The 21,784-nt window shown below is 43.7% G+C and overlaps 1 protein-coding gene across 6 annotated transcripts in view; it reads right to left on the bottom strand.

Moving 5' to 3' along the window:
- PDZD2 (PDZ domain containing 2) overlaps positions 1 to 21,784 on the bottom strand; it is a 1,567,362-nt gene that overhangs the window by 369,096 nt on the left and 1,176,482 nt on the right. For all 6 annotated transcript variants that reach the window (XM_069627074.1, XM_069627075.1, XM_069627073.1 and 3 more), the window contains one exon: positions 8,005 to 8,116. In XM_069627074.1, coding sequence (XP_069483175.1) covers positions 8,005 to 8,116 — 112 coding nt within the window. The remainder of the gene's footprint in view (positions 1 to 8,004; positions 8,117 to 21,784) is intronic.

The raw sequence follows: 21,784 nt of genomic DNA on the forward strand, positions 1-21,784 counted from the left end.
CCCAGTCCCTGGAGGGCCAGGTGATTTTCTTCCATTTTCCTTTTTAAATGGCAGACTTCCTGGCCTAAGGTGTCCCTTTCCTGACTAAGAGTCTGCATCTGTGCCGCCAGGTCGTCCCTTTGCCTTTGGAAGGCACCAGCTCTCTGGCGCTGCTGATCAAACTCTGCCTGGGTATCCAGGTCTTTCAGAATCAATGTATTGCTTTCTGCCTTTTCCCTATCTAGGTGGCTTTGCAGGGTGACTACCTGCTCAGCACATACCCTATTGAAATCTGATTGTTGCTCCAGCTTTTTCTGGCTCTGTAGTAGGGAGTCCAAACCTTCTTGCTACTCCTTTTGCAAGGCCAGAAATCTGGTATCCTGGTCAGCCTTTTCCTGTTGCAGGATGTCCATATCCTCTTTTATTTTAATGATATACTGCCTACTATCATTTTCTAACTCCTGGCTCCTCTGCAGCCTCTGCTCAGAAGAGACCAGGTCAGATTGGACCTTCTCTAACACCATCTGTCGCTTATTTGCCAGATCTTGGCTTTCAGTACATTTATCCTGCATGTCTCCCATATATAGGTACAGGTATGCCGCTATCCTGGCAATCTTATTGTGTTCATCTTTGGCTTTAGGAGCCATATATAGTTCACTCAGGACCACATGTAATGGACCCTGATCTCTCCATTTGTCTGACCCTGTTTCAGTGACCTGTTGCGCGATGGCCTGCAACCAGACCGTTTGGTCCTGGTGAGTCCACTCACCTCTCACAAATAGCTTATGTAAGAGGTGCTCCCTCACTATTTTCATGTCTACCAAGGTCGTCATTCTAGAGATTGATCTCTGTCCTGACTTACAGAAATTAGTATTTTATTTTTGCAAAACAGACCTTTTCCTTAGAGTGTCCCTTTGAAGAGTGCTTTACAGCGTAAAACAGCATGGTGATCCGACCGGATGTATGTATTCCGTCAGTTAGCACACTGTATTAAGCTGCACAAGTGATAGCTCTAACCCAGACGTCCGGCTCGAGCCCCCACTTTGTAAGAGGATTCAATTCAACACTACAGCTAAGTCAATGCCTAGTCTGGGATACTGAATGGAAACCCTTATTGATATATCTTTATGTCCAGTTCATGAGTTCTGGATGACTACCCCTATATAACACCCCTCTCTTAGAATCCCCCTGACCCCACTGAGCCAAGAAGTAGTTCTGTTTTGCAAGTTTAAAAGGTTTATTTGAGAATGTAAACAATATATATCACACTTTATAATAAATTAATAATTGAAAATCACACTTAATCTGAGCAGTAATCAATAATGGATAGTCTGGCACTAGCACACTTCTTTATAGTCAATGATGAGTGGGTACAGGATGGATAAGATAGCAACAATATGTTTATGGTTTCAAATAGATGCAATGTGGAATGAAAATGCAGTACAGAAAATAACTTGATAGGATTTCAGCAAAAGACAATGTAATCACTTTCTTGGACAATTCACCCCCCCCCCCCTTTATGCAATGTAAGTAGATGAAGAGGAGAGCACACAGTTCTTAGGAATGCAATGAAATAGAATTCAGTTCAATTCCCCCCCAGCAGCTTATACAACAGATAGGAGTTTTGAAACACAGGCAAAATGCTTTGAATATGGTGACAATGAAGTGAGAAATATGCTGAAAATACTTTTAATTCCCTTCAGGAGGTTCAGGGTGATTGATATCTAGTTAATATTAGTTCAGGCTTACTCTAGCAATGATTCAGGGATGGTTCTTAGGAGGCAAACAAAATTTTTAGCAAGGAAAGAAATGACTGCTGATGGTTACACGTGGCTGGATTTTTAACCAAATCGCAAATCGCGGTAAAATTCGCAAGTGCGTGAATCGTGATTGCAGAAAAAGTATAAGGAGTAGGAAGTGGGTTCTAGGCTTGTTGGAAAGGTAAGATTCTAAGCCTTCAGAGGAAAGTTAAACCAAGTTCCTAGCCTAAACGGTTCCAGGGATATGGATGATTAAATAAAGGTAGTTTTTCGGACTTAAAGTGAACTCAAAATAACAGGTGACAGCTTGCAGCTTCAGAATTGACAAGTGACAGTGGTGCAGCTTTACAAAATGACAAGTGACAACTTCTAGGAGGCAGTTCTGGTTAGATTAAAATAGTTTGGATTAGATTATTTTAACTAAGAGATTGGTTCTGCACAGTTCTGCTAGGTACTCACAATATATTTTTGAAATAGGCCTCGCCACGGATTTGGTCAGGTTTTGGACTGGACTCCGGTTCTGGTCTCGGCACTTCACAGTGATCTGGGTCAGCTCTCTGGTTCTGCTAACAGCGGTCTGGGTCACTCTGGATCTCTGGCCTCTGGTTCTGGATACTGCTCTACTTTCTCTGGGTACAGCTCTGCTTCTGGATCTTTCTGGCGCAGGGTTTCAGGTCAGAATCAACAGCTCAGCCCGGCTCTGAATAGTCTGCAAATGATTTTGAGGATGCTGAGGCCTGCTGAGAAGAGTTCTCAGTTTGTGGGTTTAGGCCCTTGCTTTAAGTTCTGAAGTAAAGTTCTGGTCTTTGGAGATTGATGGATTTGAATTCTGGATATCTGGATGTGAAGTCGTCGGTCAGCATGCTCCGCAGCAAATGGAATTGAATGTCTCTACCTGTCCCAGCAGTCTCTTTTTATGTGTTTTGAAAATGGGTGTGTGCCTGGGCCTAGCTAAGCCTGCCTCTCTCTACTTGTCATTGGCCCAATTCTCCCCTCTCCCATGATTGGGGGAAGGAAATGTGAGTCAGAGTGATGCTGTAGGTTTTATGGGTCAGAGGATCCTCCCCTGGTCAGTTTGCCCACAAATCTATATTTGATTAAAATACATATTGCACAGATACACAGTTGTTTAAAAGTACATGCACCCATCACATATCACATGGGGTTTACTCTGTTCAAACTCTGCTCTTCCTGGGGGCTTGCATTCAGAAATGGCAACATTTTGCACTTTTTAACTGGTTTTGCAATATCGGACATTTACCCAAATTTAAACACATGTGCGCAAGGAGTGTGGACATTAATTGATGAAGTGTCGGATTTTTAACATGCAGACATTTGGAGTGAAACCCTATTTTCCGCTAGCAACCCCCCAGATCATACCACTGGGTCCTAAAACCTCTTAAAATGTGGGCAGAAAAATCACAAGAATTATGGTATCATTTAGATAATTTTGACAAGTCCGCACCATGAGTTATACATCTTTCTTAAAATCATATTCTGGCCAACAGGGGTGTGTCTTCCCAGGTCACATGGTGGAGAAACCAGTCTATCCACTTTCTTTAAGCTCAGCCTGTCCTCAGAGAGGCTGCCCCTCCCCGTTTCTGCCAAGAGGAAGCCACTTTTACGACACCCCCAATATAACTTCTGCCTGAGTCAAGGAAGGGCTTTGTTCAAAAGGAAGCCATTTACGATCCCCCCAATAAACCATCTGCCTGGGCCCAGGACAGGCCTTTGTTCAACTCCCTGTAGCTGCTCCACCCCTAATCTAATCAGAGATGTGACAACTCCTTTTGGCAAGGGGAAGAGTGGCTGAGCAGGTTTTAACTCCTGTGGGGGTAGATGTCAGGCAGAATTCAGTTTCATTAAGCCAGGTTTCAGCTAAATTTCACTTTTTGTCCCCCAGTTTAAGTCTATTACGATTTTTACATACACATTAAATAATTACTTCCTTCAAGTCATTTCAGAGTATAGTTTTACATTGTATCCAACTCTTAGCAAGTCTTTCCTTGGTCTGGTTTTGTTTCATTTGTTCAGTTTTACACAAAAGTCTGGTGGTTTTAAAACGCCGGATTTCTGATAGTGGTGAGTACTGGTAATGCAACCATTTTTGGGATTTAAGAAAATGACTTCCCCACAGTTCTAGGTTGCTTTTGGCAATCAGCATTTCCATTCCCAATGGTTTCAGGCTACTGTCTGGGTAGCCCAATGGTGGTTTTAGGCAGTGCCCTCCTGTGCTCACAACATAGGCAAAAATGGGTGGCAGCCTATTCTTCATGCATTTCCCTGTGCATTTTCTGGGAAGTTCTGGCCATCATGATGTTTTCCATGCCAGTACTGCACAGTTTTCCTATTCTGGCGTATATGTGGGCTTTTTGGCCATCTTGGATTTTCTAAGCCCACAGCACCAAATGTTGCAGCATGATAGCTCAAACGTGGGTCAGGACACTCAACATGTCTCTAATCATATTTGTCAGAAGAATGTTGTGAAGCACTAACAAATGAAGTTAGAAACCTTTTGTAAATGTAATAAGTGTTACAGTTGTATGTGAGACTTTAAAACAGGGAATACATTACTGTTTCAATCTCCATGGCCAGATTGGTGTTCTGATATTTCCAGTGAACCTGTCAACAAGCTAATTTCTGTTTAGTCCAACATATATTGTTTATGGGGCAAGATTTAAAGACCCAAAATATTAGTTTGGCCATCTGGAGACAAACATGTATTTATCTTCCATCAAAGAAACACATTATGGGCCTGATTCACAGAGCATTCGCCTATCGGTTTGTGCTATTATAAAACACTTCAGTGAATCAGGCCCTATATTCCTCATAACAAAGACCCATCTGCTCAGGGCCTCTGTGTAATTGGATGTCCCCACCCAAATTGGTCATCATAAGAGAAATATTCTTAAAAAAATACATCTTTGCATTCCAGTAGAGCTGAATCCTTGGTCCTCTGAAGACATAATCTGAACACATCCTATGACATTAAGCTGTTTTCCAGAACTAGTGGTACACATTCAGTCAATTGCACTTAGAGTGTGACATTTGACATAGAATTACTCATTAAAAATGACCATGGGTCCAGTTGATTGAAGAACAAATCAAATGAGCCTCTGTCAGCTATCCATGTCAATCGCTGACTAACGGCTTCCCAAAGGAGCCTCTGAGACCTGTTCACATGACTCATGATGTTCAAGAAATTCAAGACATGTATCTCAGCATTTTTAAACACAATTAAAATGTGCAAACATATGGTGTTGCTTATGTATTTGTGATAAAAGACAACTTTTCTGAAATTGAGGGTCTCTGAAATTGTGATAATATTAATAATTGATCAATTATATAAATAATTGTCATTGCATCAATGCATGCTGCATGTCCCTGAATTTGTGAGGGTCATGGTAGTCTAGAAATCCGCATTTCATTGTTGTGTCATGTTGCTACAATGAGATATGGGATAAAGTATGATTATGACTCAAACATTGTACAGAACACACTGCTATCATATGCAAAAAGTATCTCGACATATTGAAAAGAAGGGGTGTATTCTGTAGGAGTGTCATCCTGTTATGTTAACAAAGTAGATGATTCCACCAACAAAATGTGCTTTGCCAGATGACACAATGTGGCAATATTAGATTTATATAAACGGAAACACACAAGAAGTGAGGGATTACAGCAGGGATATTCAAGGTTGTCGAAAGTCATGGTGAGCTTAGAAAATATCTGGGGGTGAATGGGTCTTATCCACGACAAAGCCTGAAGCAAATTTAACCTGAGGCAGTCGTGATTTCCAAAAAGGAGACGACAAACCAGATGGCACTAGCTGACAAGGAATTTTGTAAAAGTGTTGAGGGTCCTTGCTGGCTGGCTGTGCCTTAAAGAATTATTCAAAAGTGAGTATGAACATTCCCCAATGTAAGTATACATATGTCTTCTACAACTATTCCATTACTAAGTACCAGGAGTAGAAGGACTGGGAAGGAAGGCCACTAGGAGGCTTATTCCAAATTGAATGCTTTCACATTTTAGTGTGAAAGACAACATGACTTTCCCACTATATTTTAAGGCTTTTGAAATATGGTTTATTCTAGAACAAATAGTATTGTTAATGTGCACAGCATGCAGTGGCTGATAAGCTATTAGCAAGAGAAAGGGGGCAGGATGTTGTAGTGTGTTAAAGTGAAAGGAATCCTTTCACTGTGTTGAAAGCTCAGTGAGATTATATTCAAATAAGAACAAATAGGATCGTGTCTGTCTAACAGATAGCATTTCGTAAAAGAAACTGAATCCTGCCCGTTTTCACAGGTCTAGTCTGACACTGGATTTGTAAAAGAGTGTACACCTTCCATATTTCCACGATTGATTGATAAATTGTGACCTGTGAAAACCTAGTCATTTAAAAGAGATTTTAGGATGAGAGGGTGCTTTCTGAACCCATGGGTGTTGTTAGGTCTGGAAAAGATCAGGGGCTAAGCTAATGTCAGGACTGGTGGGACTCGGGGCTAGCTAACATTTTGGTTGCTGCACCTGAGCTACTATCCGGGGCTACAAGCAAAAGACCTGGGGCTATAGCTCCCCCTCTAGAAACGCTTTTTGGCTGAACCATTTCCATGTCCATTGCGAAGATGCAATTTCAAATGAACAGTAACATTTCACAAATGAAAATGTGTTGTGGTGAGAGGGTCCCAAATCAGTTACACCAAAATCCTCCAGGGAATAGCAGTTGCCCATCCAGAAAAACAAAAAAAGTGGATACATAGTGCAGATAAATCAATTTTCTGTGTGTTCTAAATTGATAGCACAGCTTTCCTAACCTCAAGCATGTACGTTATGATGCGACCCAGTAGAGCTTACATTTCTTTTAAATACATATGCTAGAAACCAATCATGGTACATGGGAATACATTGCTATTAAGACATTTTTCTGGGGAACAGTTCTCTGATACCAACCCTTGTTTTTGATATTGGATAAAATAAAATGTTTTAAATGGTCAGTTATGAAAAGATTATAAATGTTGTGAAAAGGATGCGAACACACCGGCCGATAAGCACCAATGTAATTATTGAATTAAATGTGCTACTTAGAAGTTGCAGTGCATCATTAATATTTAGAAATATTTAGAAATAGAATTAGTCGATTCATGCTGTGACTGCATGTGTGATCTTTACCTTACTGAGACTTGCACAGGCAGGCCAATTCCTATTTTTATAAACCAGCTACCAATGTACATTTATTTGACTTTGGTGATTTCCAGGCATAAAGGTTGGGGACCACCTTCAGTTCGGTTTAATTTAAATATAGTAGAGTTTCTCCCAGAATTGTGGGGTGGGCTGGTATGACAGGGTTTATTTAATCAGCAGATTCACTTATAATGTTATTTATTTGGTGTCATACATGTTCAGAGGTGCATGTTTTTTCCAGTTCCATAAATGTTCTGCAGAGCCTGTGAGCAGTGCATGGCACTAAATGTAATTATTGGTGATGTATATAGTTCCTCATGCAGGACTTAAGTTTCTAAATATACCAGGGGATGGAATCCCTGTTGCATGGCATCACTATTGTCAAGCCAAGCCGGATGCCCCAGAGCTATCCTCCCTGCTCTTCACTATAGGTAATGAGAAAGCAAAACGAATCCCACGTGTGGGTGATGTGGCACAGTTCACTGCATAAGCACACCTCACAAAAGTCTGTTCCCACTCACTGAATGCATTTGGAAAACATGCTTTAAGATACATAATTTATACCCAAATTCTTAATAATGCGTAGGAGTTTGAGCATTCACTTTCTCTCCATCCTGAAGGGATGGCCCACTTACTGTGCATGCTCAAACAATGGATTACTTCTATACTCAGTGGGGGTCATGTTCCCAGAATGACGTTTTGTTGTATGCAAATCGACAGAAGTAGTTTCCCAGAATGCTGTTTGAGTGTATGCGAATCGACAGAAGTAATTTCCTTGAGTAGATCAGTACTACTCCACCTTGGCTGGGGCGCCACCTGCATGCCTGCCCACAACACTCTAGCCACACCGGCCCTCCCCCTCACGAAGAAAGTGCAACCAGAGTACATTTATTTCCATTTCCAGCACTGAAAGCACCAACTACAAATCCTTTACTACCAGTACCCGAAGCAACCTCAGAACTATGAAAGGGAGAGCCCGCTCTGCTCTGCAAGGCTCCAAGGCTGTAATCTGTAGGTCTCCGGACAAACGCTTCCCCCGCAGACCTAGCACCACAGCTTAAAGCGGACGTCCCGTTACCTTGGGAACGGCTTCTGTACTTCAGCAGGCTGCTTCCTAGGGTGGGGCTTCTACAGACACCTTTGGGGACTTCCGGATAGCCGCAGTCTTGGGATTTGCTGATTTCTGCTGCCTGGAAAGTAAAGAGGAACATTTTATGGGGCAAGCCAAATTGCATTGTGGAAAAACTATTTTACTGTCAAGATCACCCACAATAGGTTTTCTCTTCGGACTTCCTCCCCGTCTTGTTATATTTTATTTAAGGCATTATTATCCATGCACTCACACAACTTAGGTATGATAATTAAGCTTTATAGATGTAGCCCGAGGGCCATATTGGGAGTTATGTGCCCTGAATACTGAGTTAAAGGTCCAAGCATTGTAAGTGTTTAATGAGGTTTATTGGAACATAAATTCAGTTGCGGACAGAGGGTGTGGCCTATAAAGCTATTATGAACCGTGTATGACGGAGATGGGGTGGGGGAACCTGGTACCAAGCAAACTAAGGCAGGATTCCTAAGCCAGGCCTGCAAATATACAGATGGGGCAGGGCCAGAGGTGCGGGGGGAGGAACAGAAACAATGCCAGACCGTGTCTGCCAGCTGTGGCCTGGCATGATGGAGTGCAGTTACCCGGGTCCCATCTGCCAGGAGCGACCTGGGTTGTCAGGTAAGAAGCAGCGGGGGAGGCTGGTGGGTCAGGCCATGTCTTTCAGGTGCGGCTTGCCCGAGGAGGAGAAAGGTGGGGGCGCCAGGACTCTCAGCATGGCACTCATGTGCTGAAAGCCCAGCCTACGGCGGTGACAGGGGGAGTCATGAGACCCTCTCATTGTACAATTTCCAAGCTGGTATGGCCGGAAATTGGCCAATGAGCGAGTAACACGTCACTTCCTGAGGTTATGTTATTCAATGTTTATACTGCGTCCTTCACCACCGTAGTGGTCTTACAGTGTCTAAACCTTGTCTGGGGTTTGGCGTATTGTGACCCCCTCCCACCCCGCCTGGGTGTCCAAGACCTCAGCTAGTGACGAAGAAGGTTGAGCGGGAATAAGAAAGGTAAAAAACACATAGCATGAGGGGAGAGGTGACATGGTTGTGTCAGTACGAATGCATGTTTTTTTAATGAGATTAATTCTTGTCAAGCAACAGAAAATGTCAAGAAAGTGCAGCTCGTTTATGAGAAGCTTTAAGCCACACAGAGAGCCAACAGGCTTGCAATATCTTACAAGAGTTCCACTCCAACTGGTCTCACAAGGACCTCAAACGTTATCCAACAGTACTTCCTAAAAAGCCAATTGCATTTTAAATACACTTATTTGACAGGCGTTATTTTGACATTAATCAGACAGGATTCTAATCTCCATTTCTGCAGCTGTGGATGTATCACAGGTGGGTGCTATTCAACCCAAAATCCATTTAGAGCTCAGGATTTGTGAAAATGAATGCTTATCAAGTGACACGTTTTTCAGACCTCAGCTGACAAAGCTTTACATCTCGTATAATGACAGAGAATGTGAACACGTTTTTCCCTGATATCATGCAGATCTGCTCAAAATAAACTAAACATGTTTGAATGAGGAAGTTGCAAAAGACCTGCTGCACATGTTCGATGAAATAAAACTCATATATATTGTTCTTATCTTTTTATTTACATAATGCACTGTACCATGGCGCTAATCAAGGCAACTTAGACAAACTCCAGGTCATAAAAAAAACGCCATCAGAGCAGCCCTTAATATCCCTAGATCAGCCCACATCTTGGAAACCAGGAAGAACCTTCATTGGCTGTCAGTCACCCAAAGGATCTCTCTAAAATTGCTTGCCCTGACCTACAAATGCAGGAATAACCTGGCCCCCATATACCTCTCCTCACGGTTCACGCAGTATACCCCATCTCGATCTCTAAGATCTTCCCTCAACCAGAGCCTAATGATCCCTAAATACAAGCTCCAAACAGCCGGTGGATCCAGCTTCCCAGTTTTGGCAGCCAAATTGTGGAACTCTGTCCCCCTACTATCAGAAACCTTCCTTCTTTGAATCTATTCAAACACAAAGCCAAACATTGGCTAGTCACATCTGATGACCAAGCTGCACTCTGAATACTTGATTACTTATGTATCTCTGCACAAACCACCAATGTGTTTGATTACTATGTCAATTTAAATGTTACCTGAAATGTCGTAATATTATGTAACCACTGTTGCTAAGATATGCGCCCGGTAGCCTCCGGGCCTGGTTTGCGCTATACAAATAAAACAAAAAATACAAATACATTTGTTTGGTTTCTGGCGCAACATGTCTTTTCCAACTTCTTCCTGAAAACATTTGTTGTTTCAAAGCTGAGCAGTTGCAGTTGCAGTTTTTGGGGAAAAGCACGTGACATGAAGAAACAAAGTAAACATCCTCACAAGGAAGTGCTTTAGCAAAACCAACCACCGCACTTTTCAAATAAACTGACAGTGCCTTAACTACAAAGTGTGGAGGACCAACAAAACATGCAACACAGATCTTTTGTTTAAATCTATTGGGACTAGAGTTGGGATACTGGACTCCTTCAGTATGTCTACTTTCAGATTGCTCTTGGGGATATAGGCCACAGCACGCACGTAATAACAGTGATAGGGAGACAGCGCACATCTTTGCTGTATCCCCAGTGATAGGGGTATAGCGCTCAGCAGGATGCATCTTTGCCACAATTGCAATTACAGGGATATTGTGCCCATCGTATCTTTTGAGATCAATACAGGGGATTAGTGACTGGCTCACTTCTTCCCACTGCACGGAGTATGGTCTCCAGCCAACTGTTCCGCGATACAGCACCCAGCTTTCTGTCTAGGGATATAGTGCTTGCCCACCTTCTGGGGGTAGTGCCTGACTCACTTCATTCTGCTACAAGGAATATAGTGCCTAGATCACCCATGATAATAGCCAGCTCAATGTTCATCAGTCTCCGGGCTTGAAGGGGTTTCAGGCTTTCCATCCTCATACACCTCTGAACTCATAGGAACTAAAGCTTTGCCAGACTTCCCAGCCATTCCAGCATCCTTCGCTCCTTCATCTCCATCAACCTGCATAGTGAAATCTGGGCCTGGCTCAGTCTCAGCTTCTTGGGGTCAGATTGCCATGCTCACCCTCCTGGTCACACCTTGGTTCATGGAGGACTGCTTCTCCCTCCCAGTCTGTCCTGCCTTATATAAGACTCTTCCAGTAAGGCCCTGCATTGTCCGGTTCTGTGCCTTACTACTATCATACGCCCTGGCAGCTATCATTGGACCCCAGGCAGAAGTCCCACCTTCCTCCCTCTGCCTGGGCTACGCAGGACTTCAGGGAGGCCTCACCAAATGCTGGTGTTCTTGATGCTTCAACAAATCTTTTAAAACTGGCGAGTGTCCCCGGGGATCCCTGCTGAGACTGTATCCTGCGCGATTAAGTCAAATGTTCTACAGTTTCACTTCCATGGTCCCGGTGTGCGGGTCTGTCCCACATTTCTCCGCTCAAGTCCCTTCTGCCATATAAGACCCCTCTACACTGCCTGATTCTCCACAGGGCTTCTTCTCTTTACCTCTTGATCTCTGGGTCTACTTTTCCATGAAGGTCTCCCTGACACAGGGCCATCTTAAGCACTTCTGGGGCCCTGGGCACGAACATCTTTGGGGCCCCCCTCAACCAAACCAAAGGAATTAAGTGATCAAGAATATCTCCCCTGCCCCAACCCCCCACGCTGCGATCACAACCCATATGTTGATACGCTGCCTCACAGCATTAAAAATAAGCATGTTTACTCCCTTTAAGTCCCCTTACCCTCTTCATTCTTGCTTTAATCGGAATGGTAAAGAAGTACCATTTGAAGGCCAACATTATCAGTCTACGAAGAGGTTACTTCTGTTCTAGCATAGAACCAGGAGACTTTACATCAGGAGCATCGAGGAATGTATGCAGCCTGTAATGTTAATGCGGGGCTGTATGTGGAAGGTAGATAAAACCCAGGATAGACAGAGAACTCACATTTGCTGCCTCACAGAACGCAAACATGCTCAAGCATGGATAGAGGAGACCAATTGGGAGGAAGGAGAAAGCTATACATACCATAGCATGGATAGTGGATGCAGATTAGAAGCTACCAAGACAGTGTCTGTATCCCAACAAACTGAGATTAGAAGTGGTACATGGTTTTCAAATAGTGTTGCCATTAAAGATTAAAGGTGCAGGTGACTGTGGTGTGCAATATATCAATGTTCACTATTATAATGGAAGTAACACTATAGCCAGTGAAACCATGTGTGGGGCTGTTTTGAAGAACATACCCTGAGAAGGAAATCACTCTGAAGGGCTCACAATTTTGAAAGGTTTAGGGACTGGCAATTTCGAGAGGCTAGGCAATGCAAGTTTATATTAGGTGCCCAGGATTACATACACAGATTAAGCAGATTGAGCAGATAAATCTGGGATTTGTGCCAACTCTGCAATTTCTGCATTTGAACAGTTTCATTACCAGTACTTACCATGAACTAAAATAATCTCATTTTATAAACCTGACTTGGAAAGTATACCAATTACACGACCAAACATGACCATTTTTAAAAACTAAATATTATAGAAGGGTGTAACACAGAATGATTCTAGCTTCATAAGTACCAGCATACCAAGCAGTGTGATTTAACAGATTTAATCTGGGTTTCTCTTTTGTATTTTAAAGCTTTACATACTTCCAAAAAACTGGCTTGTGAAATATGTCATTTATAAACATGCAGAAAAACCTTCGACTCAAACGAACAGACTTTAAAATATGCTTGCCCAAGTCCTCCTCTATCTGGTTCGCTCCCTTCTGTCTACCACCCCTTTCCCTCAAATGGCCTACACAAGAAGAAAGATCAAGTAGTGGGCTAAACGATGCCACCAGCATACGAAAAGGCAAACTTCAAAGAAGACAGTACTGTAACAAAGCCAGGATACAAGCGCTTTGGTTCCAAATTTGGATATTTATTCATTTGTTGGACTAACAGTTTATGCTCATCATTGGAGGTGATTGCTTATGTTTTACAACACCTCATCTAAACAAACCAATTTCTAGATCTTCGCCATAAGGATGACATGTTCGTTTTTCTTGCAACTCCTATCTGGTGCAGGTACGTTGCTTATAATAGCACCTGTTGTGCTGAAAGTCCAAGTACATATGCAGGCAGGTTTATAAACTTCAGAAATAGGAAAGGCTCAGCCAGCCTTACAGGAATGTGCTATTCTAAACTTGCATAGGAACACATATCTCTGCAATGATTGCTTAACACACGGAACTAACTTCTGAACAGTTGTGGCACTCAATTTACCAATATGCATTTCAAATTTAGCTATTGCATATGATCAACATAATTCCCACAGGAAGGAAAGAATGCTACAGGAGTTGTCCCGCAAGGAACACACAAACTATGTATACCACAGTGAACACAGAAAGCATTACATGATGAATTGATCGAGGCAGAATGTACTTGCCAAAACAGGCAGGCAATAGGTTTAGAGCATTAGCACCATGGAGTCTTACTTCTATACATCAGACAGCCTTGTGGGGCGCCCTCCAAAGTAAGGGCCCTGGGCAAGCGCCCCTTTTGCCTTCCCATAAAAACGTCTCTGCCCTGACATACAGAACCCAATGGAAAGGGCTGCTTATAATGGAAACATCATTACCCACAGTGCAGAGGCATTCTGTACAAGCCACGTTTCATAGTACATGCATTGAAAATAATGCGTATCAGAGATTTCATATGTCAATAAATAGTGCTAGTGCAGAAAAGTTTACAGACAGGTAAAAATTAAGAATTCAACAAACTAACCCAAAAATGGACGTCCATTGAATTTAACGCATTCAGAGCCACATCACCTAGGAAGTTCATAACATGAGACACACGTCTCTCTGGGTTGCGCCATCTTATCCAGGTGTCTGCATAATTGACCATCACAGGGATATCACTGGGATTGGGTCTTCCTCCCATGGATAAAAGAATAATTCTTCCAAAAGAACATGAGTAATTTGTTCGCTCCGCTTCCCCCAGAGCTAACCCGTTTGCCCAGGTACTAAGGAGGGGGTAAGCAGGGGAAGCAGGGTAAACACACCTCACAATAGTCAAGATCTTCCAAGTCTAGATCACAAAGGCTCAGAAAGAGGGCATGGACTCGGTGCTGGACAGGAGAGAGACTCCGACTTCCACCCTGTCCCACCTCCAGGTAGCTCACGTCTGTGGCAGCAAGGCCCCGGCAGTAATTAGGTAGCATCAATATTGTGAATATGTTGTATAATTGGATTGCGGTATAAAGGCCTGCATGCTCACATGCCATTTAGATGTATAAAAGACACATTTGAATTTACATTACTTACTCTAGCATTGAAAACGCCATCAACACTGCCTTCGTGAATTTAAATAATTATTTGTGAGTGGTGAGAGAGAAGCAAATGGGAGTAGGTTGTAGGAGCAGGTGAGGGGGGATAGCTCAGGGGCAACGTGTGTGTCTTGGAAGCAGGACAACGCAGTGCAACACAGGTTCGAATCCTGATGCTGAGCACAGAAACCAATCTCTGGTATTTAGCGCATTATAAAAGAACAATTATAATTATTATAAGTATAGGTTCATGCATTACATTGTTATTTAATTGTGTTTATTAATTGAACATTCTTAATTTTGTAGTGATTTCCGGAAGCTTTTTTTTCTGTTTTCTGTTTTTGTTTTTCTGGAAGTATGCTTTTGCCGCAAAGTAAATGAGTGGTAAAATCAGAAGAGGCATTCCGAATATTGGGAGAGGCCATCAGGACAGCCAAGCAGGATATCAGGAAAAGCAATTAGGAAATCGGAACATGAGCCCCACTTTCTCGCTCTCATCGGGCTAACATGCACTCACACAGACCGCTTATAGGCATCCAATAGGCCCTGAACATCAGGACAGATACAGGGAAATGGCCCTAGGACAAGTTCAATGGTAACAATGGTGGATATATTTTCCACATCAGTTTTCTGTTATTCTCATCTGAGGCAGCAAACAGTCCAGTTCATCCTCTCATTTGATCTTTCCAGGAAGATGTGCAACCAGGAATTCTCCCTCCCCAGTTATGGATATGCATGAACACCATTAAAGACCTATGAGTCAGGAATTGCCCTCACTGGTACAATCTAGACGCAACCTGAATTAGTTGCCCCACATAAAGTATCCTCATCTGAGACCGAATACATTCTCTCAGGGACATTCAGCATCCTAAACACATGGGTAGTAATGTTCTCTTCCTCACGCCATAATTGAGGATCAACTTGACACAAAGGTTTTGCCACAGATTTTGTTAGTAGGTCTCTTTATCAGCTAATTTAATGAGGCACTCCTTCAAGCTCACATCTCCACAGACTAATTTAATTTGTGTCCTCCGTGATCCAATGTATCTTCCCAGACAACCCGTTTTCTTTCCAATGACCTACGGCTCCCACCCTTTCATCATCTTCTAAACCTTCTGTGACTACGATCTTGCTTTCTGACACCATCTAAACCAGCAAATGACGTGTGTATACCTTTCGGAAAAACTGATGGCCTGGACATAAACCCCAAATGGCATAAAACAAATGTAAACACCACTTCACGGGTGACAATCGGGTGAATCTTTGTGCAGCCTACATTGTTCACAAGCCGAAGCTACGCCTGTGGTAGAATGATTTGCTTTCCCTACAAGTATAGCCAAAGGGGGTCCTTGATTACCAACGTTCTTTTTAATTCGAGGCATTTTGCCACTAGGTTTTCCAGCAACCACAAAGGAAAAATGCCCTCCACCCTTTCTGCAGGCATTCTCATGTTATTCGTACCCAATTTCTGCAACTCTTCTCTTACCTCATTTCTCAAAGACAAGGGATTACTGACTTTTGACAGTATGCAGTCATAATGTCGAGAATTTTTTTTTCGAATTTATTATTTTTTTAGTTATTTTCTTTTTGGGTTCCGGGGGTAAAAAAAAGGGGTAAAACAAAAAAAATTACAAAAAAGGGGGGTTGAGTCGGAACCCCCCCATTTCGAACAAAAAGTAAATAAAAAAATAATTCGACATTTTTTTTCAACTTTATTATTTAGACATTTTGACTTTCGACATTATTACATTCAACTTTATGACTATAAACCCCTTTTGACCCTACCAGGATAATGCAATCCATTATTATTCTATACAGAGTTCTGAGCAAGAACCATAACCTTTCAAAAAAATCAAATGTAGCTTTTCTTGTCATGGTTGCCACTGACGGGAAATGGCATGCTTATGGGACAGAGATGGTGGTTGTGCAAGAACATGGGATGCTATGGATGGCCCTGGAGAATTGGCCAGAAAAGAAAAAAAATTGGCTAGGTTCTAAATTGTAATTTGTTTTGATTTTGAAGCCTATAGTGCTGTAGAACACGAATTGCATTAAAGGAATTACAGTCCCAAACACTGGTGGCAGCCATCTTGATCTTGATTCCATATTAAGGCAGCCCCACTTGAGAGGATGATTTTGAGGATCCTGATGTTGTGTTGATGGGCAGGAAAAAAGACATTTAGCATTTGTCTCACTGTTCACCATGGAGTTGCAGTTATTGAGGGCCAGTGAGAGTCGGCGTGTAAATGTACACTCCAGGTTAGTTTCAGCATCGAAGTAGAGGACACGAGTTGGGTGATGTGTAAGAAGTTCTTCAGGTTCATTTTAAGGTCTGAGGTAGGTCATGGTAGGCAGTGAGTGACATACAGAAGTGGTGCAGAGGTCAATTCTGAGTTCAGTGATTGACAGTGTCATCAAGTTTACAATTTAGACTATTTAGAACAGTTGTAGGGGGAAGCAGAACAGTCAGCTATTGTGACGAAACACTGGATGTCGACACTTCTTCCCAGGGGGGGACCCCTTCCCATGAGGCCAGGGAGGGGAGGACGCTACCAGATAGTCCAGCTGGGGGAGGTATAATTAAGGAGGATCTCATGGGGGGCTCTTCCCTTCCTCCCCCGGGAGAAGGACAACCACCTAGGATATAACACTTATAAAAACATCACACCCCCACACACTCTAGCCTCTCTTTCCTATACTAACCTCTTTGTAGACAGTAGATCTATGTACTGTTGTAAAGTAGACTACCTCAAAGTCTTGAAAAGTACCAAGACAAAGAACATCAGGAACATAGGTAGTCAAAGTAGTGGGACGATGAGGAATACAGGAACTATTAAGAGCAATGCCAAGAAGGAACTGCAGCGGTATAGACTTCCATGAAGGCGTGGTTCCTTTTGCATGATAAAACCCAAGGACAGTCGGATAGACAGAGCCAACCAGGACGCACAACCGTGAAGCCTGGGGAGCACGAAGAAGACGTGGAGAAGGCTAGGATGGAGCCAAGAGCAGTCCGCTCCCGGAGTCAAGAGGACAATGGGAACCCTTTGCCCAGCGACTTTCAGGCGGTAATGCGAGTCTGGTCGACGGTGATGCGAATGCAAGAGGCAACATCCAGACATTGCTCCAATGCCGGGCAGGAGATCCACGAGGTGAAGGCACAGAAGCACAGAGATGCCCACGCAGCACACAGAGCAGAAGAGAGTGCCCAGGAAGAACCGGCCTCACATACCAGGAGCACAACTGGATATCAAGGTGAGCCCCACGTGATTCCCATTTACTTGCTTTCTGGTGTCTTTGGTGGTCCAGGATCAGGTTTGGAAATGGCGTCCATCTGGTCTTGTAGATAGGATGTGGCAATCCACTCCCTCACCCCAAACCAGAAGGTTAGAATTATTGAGGGATAGGAAGCGGTTTCCCAGCAACATGAATAAGAGACTCCCCACAATTTATGTGGTGCCAAGCAGTTTGAAGCACTGAACGTGGGAAGTCAACATAGCAAATAAATGAAACAGTAGCATGGTGAAGGCAGAAAAGAACTGAGCATCCAACACCCGACAGATAGGTGCAGGAAAAAAGGAAATCTCTGGTACCAGACTGGCCAGCTAGCAAGGAGGGACATTTATGAGGGTTAGATTCCAGAGCTCAGAAGTAACCAAGAAGGACAGAGATGAAACTGAGCATCACTCAGTGGTGTGCTCCCAAGACAAGAAAAGGTTGCGATGCACTGGCACCGGTGTTCACTTTGTTTATAGGCTGTGCGGCATTAAGTCCTGCGCATTCACTGCCATGTTTCTGGCAACGGACTAAACCATCGTTACCATGCATGCGCGGAAGGCGGCCCCTGGTCCCTGGGATATGCATGCAGGAATTGTCATGGCGGCCCCAGGAGTGAGGAGGACCTGATCTGTGGACGCCCGCGTGGGCGATCACGTAGCCACCATCAGGCCCGCCATGGAAGGGAGACATGGCGGGCCTATCGGGTAAGCCCCGTAACATGAGGGAGCCGCGGGGACCGCTAGAGTCTCAAAGGAACAGGAGACAAAAACACTGTACAAACATAATACACAGCACTATATTCTTCATTTCAGTACTTGGCAAGTGAGGCAGCCAAGGGGACATAAAGGGAAGGGGAGAGGAATAAGGGTTGAGGACTCAAACCAAGAGAGTGATGCGTGTAATTTCCAACAGGCTGTTCGTAATATTATTTGGAACTGTGTGACCTGGGGAAGGGAGTCATTCCCCCAGGTTGTTTGAGACTGTACTTCAGGAGAAGGGGGCCATTCTCCTGGAATCAGAAAAGTACTCCTGTATTCCTTAGTTTTAAGGGCTAGAAGCAGGGGTTTCTTGACACAGGACGGTGGACACTTTTATATTCAGAAACCTCCTGTCAGTCACATTAGACCTTTAGTTGAGGCAGGGAGGCCCCTCTTAGGAATAGGGAAAGATAGGTTTTCTCTTGCTTCATTTGTGGTTTTCTCTTGCTTCATTTGTTAATTAAAGTGTTTAACCCCAAACATCAGCTAATTAATCCTAATCCAGAGCAAGGGATAATATTTCTGAATGTCGGAATGCTGGGCTCGATTGAACTTTCACAGGGCCTAAGGAATTGTAGGGCAAGCACATCTTCCTCTTCATAATGTTACACTGCAGACGATGGTCTAAAAGATAGAGCTCTTTATTGTGCAGGCAAGTGTAGAGGGGTATTCAACATCGCTAAAGTATCTTAGGTTTTGGGTAGGCTATCATACTTAAGCCTGTGCTTAGCCCCCTCCCCATCCCCACCTGTCCACTGGTTCAACTCCTTTAAGCCCCTCCCCAATCCATTTGCTCCTGGGGATAGTCACGATGATAATGTATTGTCATGTTGGAAAGGTGCAAGCCCTCCTCAAACAGCAATACCCCATTTTATGCAGTGAGGGCTACAACATTAGGGTGGATTTAAAGGTTGCCCACAAGCTTTCAACCTCTACTTAGACAATGTCCATAAAGGACACGTGCCTTAGCACTGCTCATAGGCTTGGTCTCTGCCATGTGAAAGGTGCATCACTTTTGTGGCACACCATTACACATAATTAGTAGAGGACTTTATCAGCTGGTGGAGCATGGGCTCCCTAAACTAGGATAAAATTAAAGTCCTGGGGCAATGCAATTGAAGGTCACTCTAGGGAGAGGGGGCCCTTTATCCTACCATCTACACACATAATGGATGTGGGGTCAGATTTGTGACACCCACCTCCCATCTGTGCTCAAGAGGGAGCAGTGAAAAGAGGTAACCTGTACAGTTTTTACATGTCTAGTCTTCTAGCAATACACCCATGAGGCGAGCCACCCAGCCCAGCCTAGCATTACCCAATGTCCCAATAGCTACCGTTAGTGTCAAGAGGTTCAGAAACAAGTGTGTGTGTGTGTGACCAGTCTCACGTACTAGTCCCAGGGGATCTTTCATCCAGGTGGCAAGGGCACAGCCATCGCTATTGGATCCAGTTCCTGTGGGTGGACCAGTGGGAGAGGATCACCTGGATGGGGGGTCTTTGGGTAGTGGAAGTGGGGCACCGACAAGCGAGAAGCAATAAACCCATTCCGTGTAACACCTATTCCCCATCCTACCACGTAGGACATCGAGAAGCTCTACCCCTGCCCCCTTTTCCAACACGAACACTTTCTTACACAAAGAAAGACAAAGGACTAACACTAGAGCCGTTTACCTGAAATGTCCCAACACAAGAGTCAGGCAATTGACCAGTACCATGCACACCTGACGGCCCTTTACATTCCCCACAGGGATAAAAGGCTGAGCACGAGAGCACACGACGAGCAAGGCTGAACACACAAGGGTACAGCTGTTCCAGACCGGCAGTTCAAGAAGAGCGGTGAGACCCGACAGGGCGATGAGGAGGGAGTTGCCCTTGCCCCTTTCAACTCAGAATCGTGAAGCCTCCGATAAAGGAATTACAAAACCGGGGTATACAGCTGGCGTGTGGTGTGACAGGTGTCAATTGTGCACGGGGCCTCCGGCACGGTTAAAAAAGTCGGGGAGGCACGCTCGCTACCATGGTACCATCCTTGACTCCACAGGCGAAACAGACCAGCGGGTTCAACAGAGCCAGTGGGTCAGAGAAAGCAGATAGCAAACCGAATTGTGTTGTGGCCAAGGTTGCAAGAGACAGCATTATATGTGAACAAAGAACTTGTATTTTGAACTTTTGAGAAACCGAAAAAAGGGCTAGCTGTAGAGTAGTCAGGCACCGCAAGAGTGCACATTCAAAGTACTACGACCCACTCCCCCTTCCCCCGAAAACAAGGAAAAAAACATTTATATTGGTTTTAGTCGTGTTTTATTCATTCAAATGTCATTTGATGTTTTTTCATTTGATGAAATCACATGTAACTGCGAACACGTTGTGCTTGAGATTTGTGCCTGACTGGCAACATTGCAATTTGAAGCAGGGCAGCAGGATACTACAGTCGTCACTAGTCCACACGAGAAATAGACTACCAGGGTAGCCAAAAGAATCATCTCACATCGCTGCATGCATGCATGCATGCATGCATAGATTCATGCATGCACTGGTGTCTGCAGAAGTTGATAACACTTTCCAACTCCCCATAGACTGTGGAAGGTGGATGAACATCAAGACAGCAAAAAGATGCCACAGCGCCTCTTTAACGAGCATTGAGTGGCTTTGACCAAATCATCTTAGGCCCCACTATTCCACTACCCCAGGCATTACTGGAAGCCAAACCTAAGGTTCATTAGACAGAGGAAGTCTGTTGTTTCTTTAGAAAAAAGATTTGGAGTGCAATGGATGCCAGTCAATGGCATCTTATGGCAAAAAGAAGAATACACAGCTAGGAGGATATTAAAAAGAGATCACAGTCCTCACCTTCCTTTGGAAAGGTAATTATTGCCCAGGAGGACCAAGGAGCCAATTTAGACCTGCAATATTTTATCCAGGGTCAACTCAGAGATGTTTCGTGGGATCTTGTGCACTGCATCACAGCACTACTACTGAGGTAATAGGCGAGTTCAGGTCCTGGAAATGACAATGCAGGTCACGTACACAGAGAACTACCCAAAACACAGAAAGGCATATGGTTAATCATTTAAAGGTTGGGTGGAACACATAATACGTTAATTAGATTAATTATTCATTTTTAATAAACAGAATGTAGCTAAACGTTCATGAGGCATGTTGTGTTTCGGCTACAAAAGGGTCCAAAGTGGCGAGGCTGCTGTGTATGGTTTGGCTGGGTCGCTGTTACATAAGGGTGGTACAGGTGGGGCTGGGGGGAGGAGTCCCATATCCTTCTGTGTCCTTTCTGTTGTTGATGATGATGTTGATTTTGTTTTGGAAGGTAAAGATGCTAGGGGTACGGTTATCTAAATCGAATGTATTTAGACTTTATTTACATGTATGGTTATTTTGAGCCAT

The sequence above is a fragment of the Ambystoma mexicanum genome, chromosome 6p (genome assembly GCF_040938575.1).
Source record: "Ambystoma mexicanum isolate Mex_15411 chromosome 6p, UKY_AmexF1_1, whole genome shotgun sequence".
NCBI lineage: Eukaryota > Metazoa > Chordata > Amphibia > Caudata > Ambystomatidae > Ambystoma > Ambystoma mexicanum.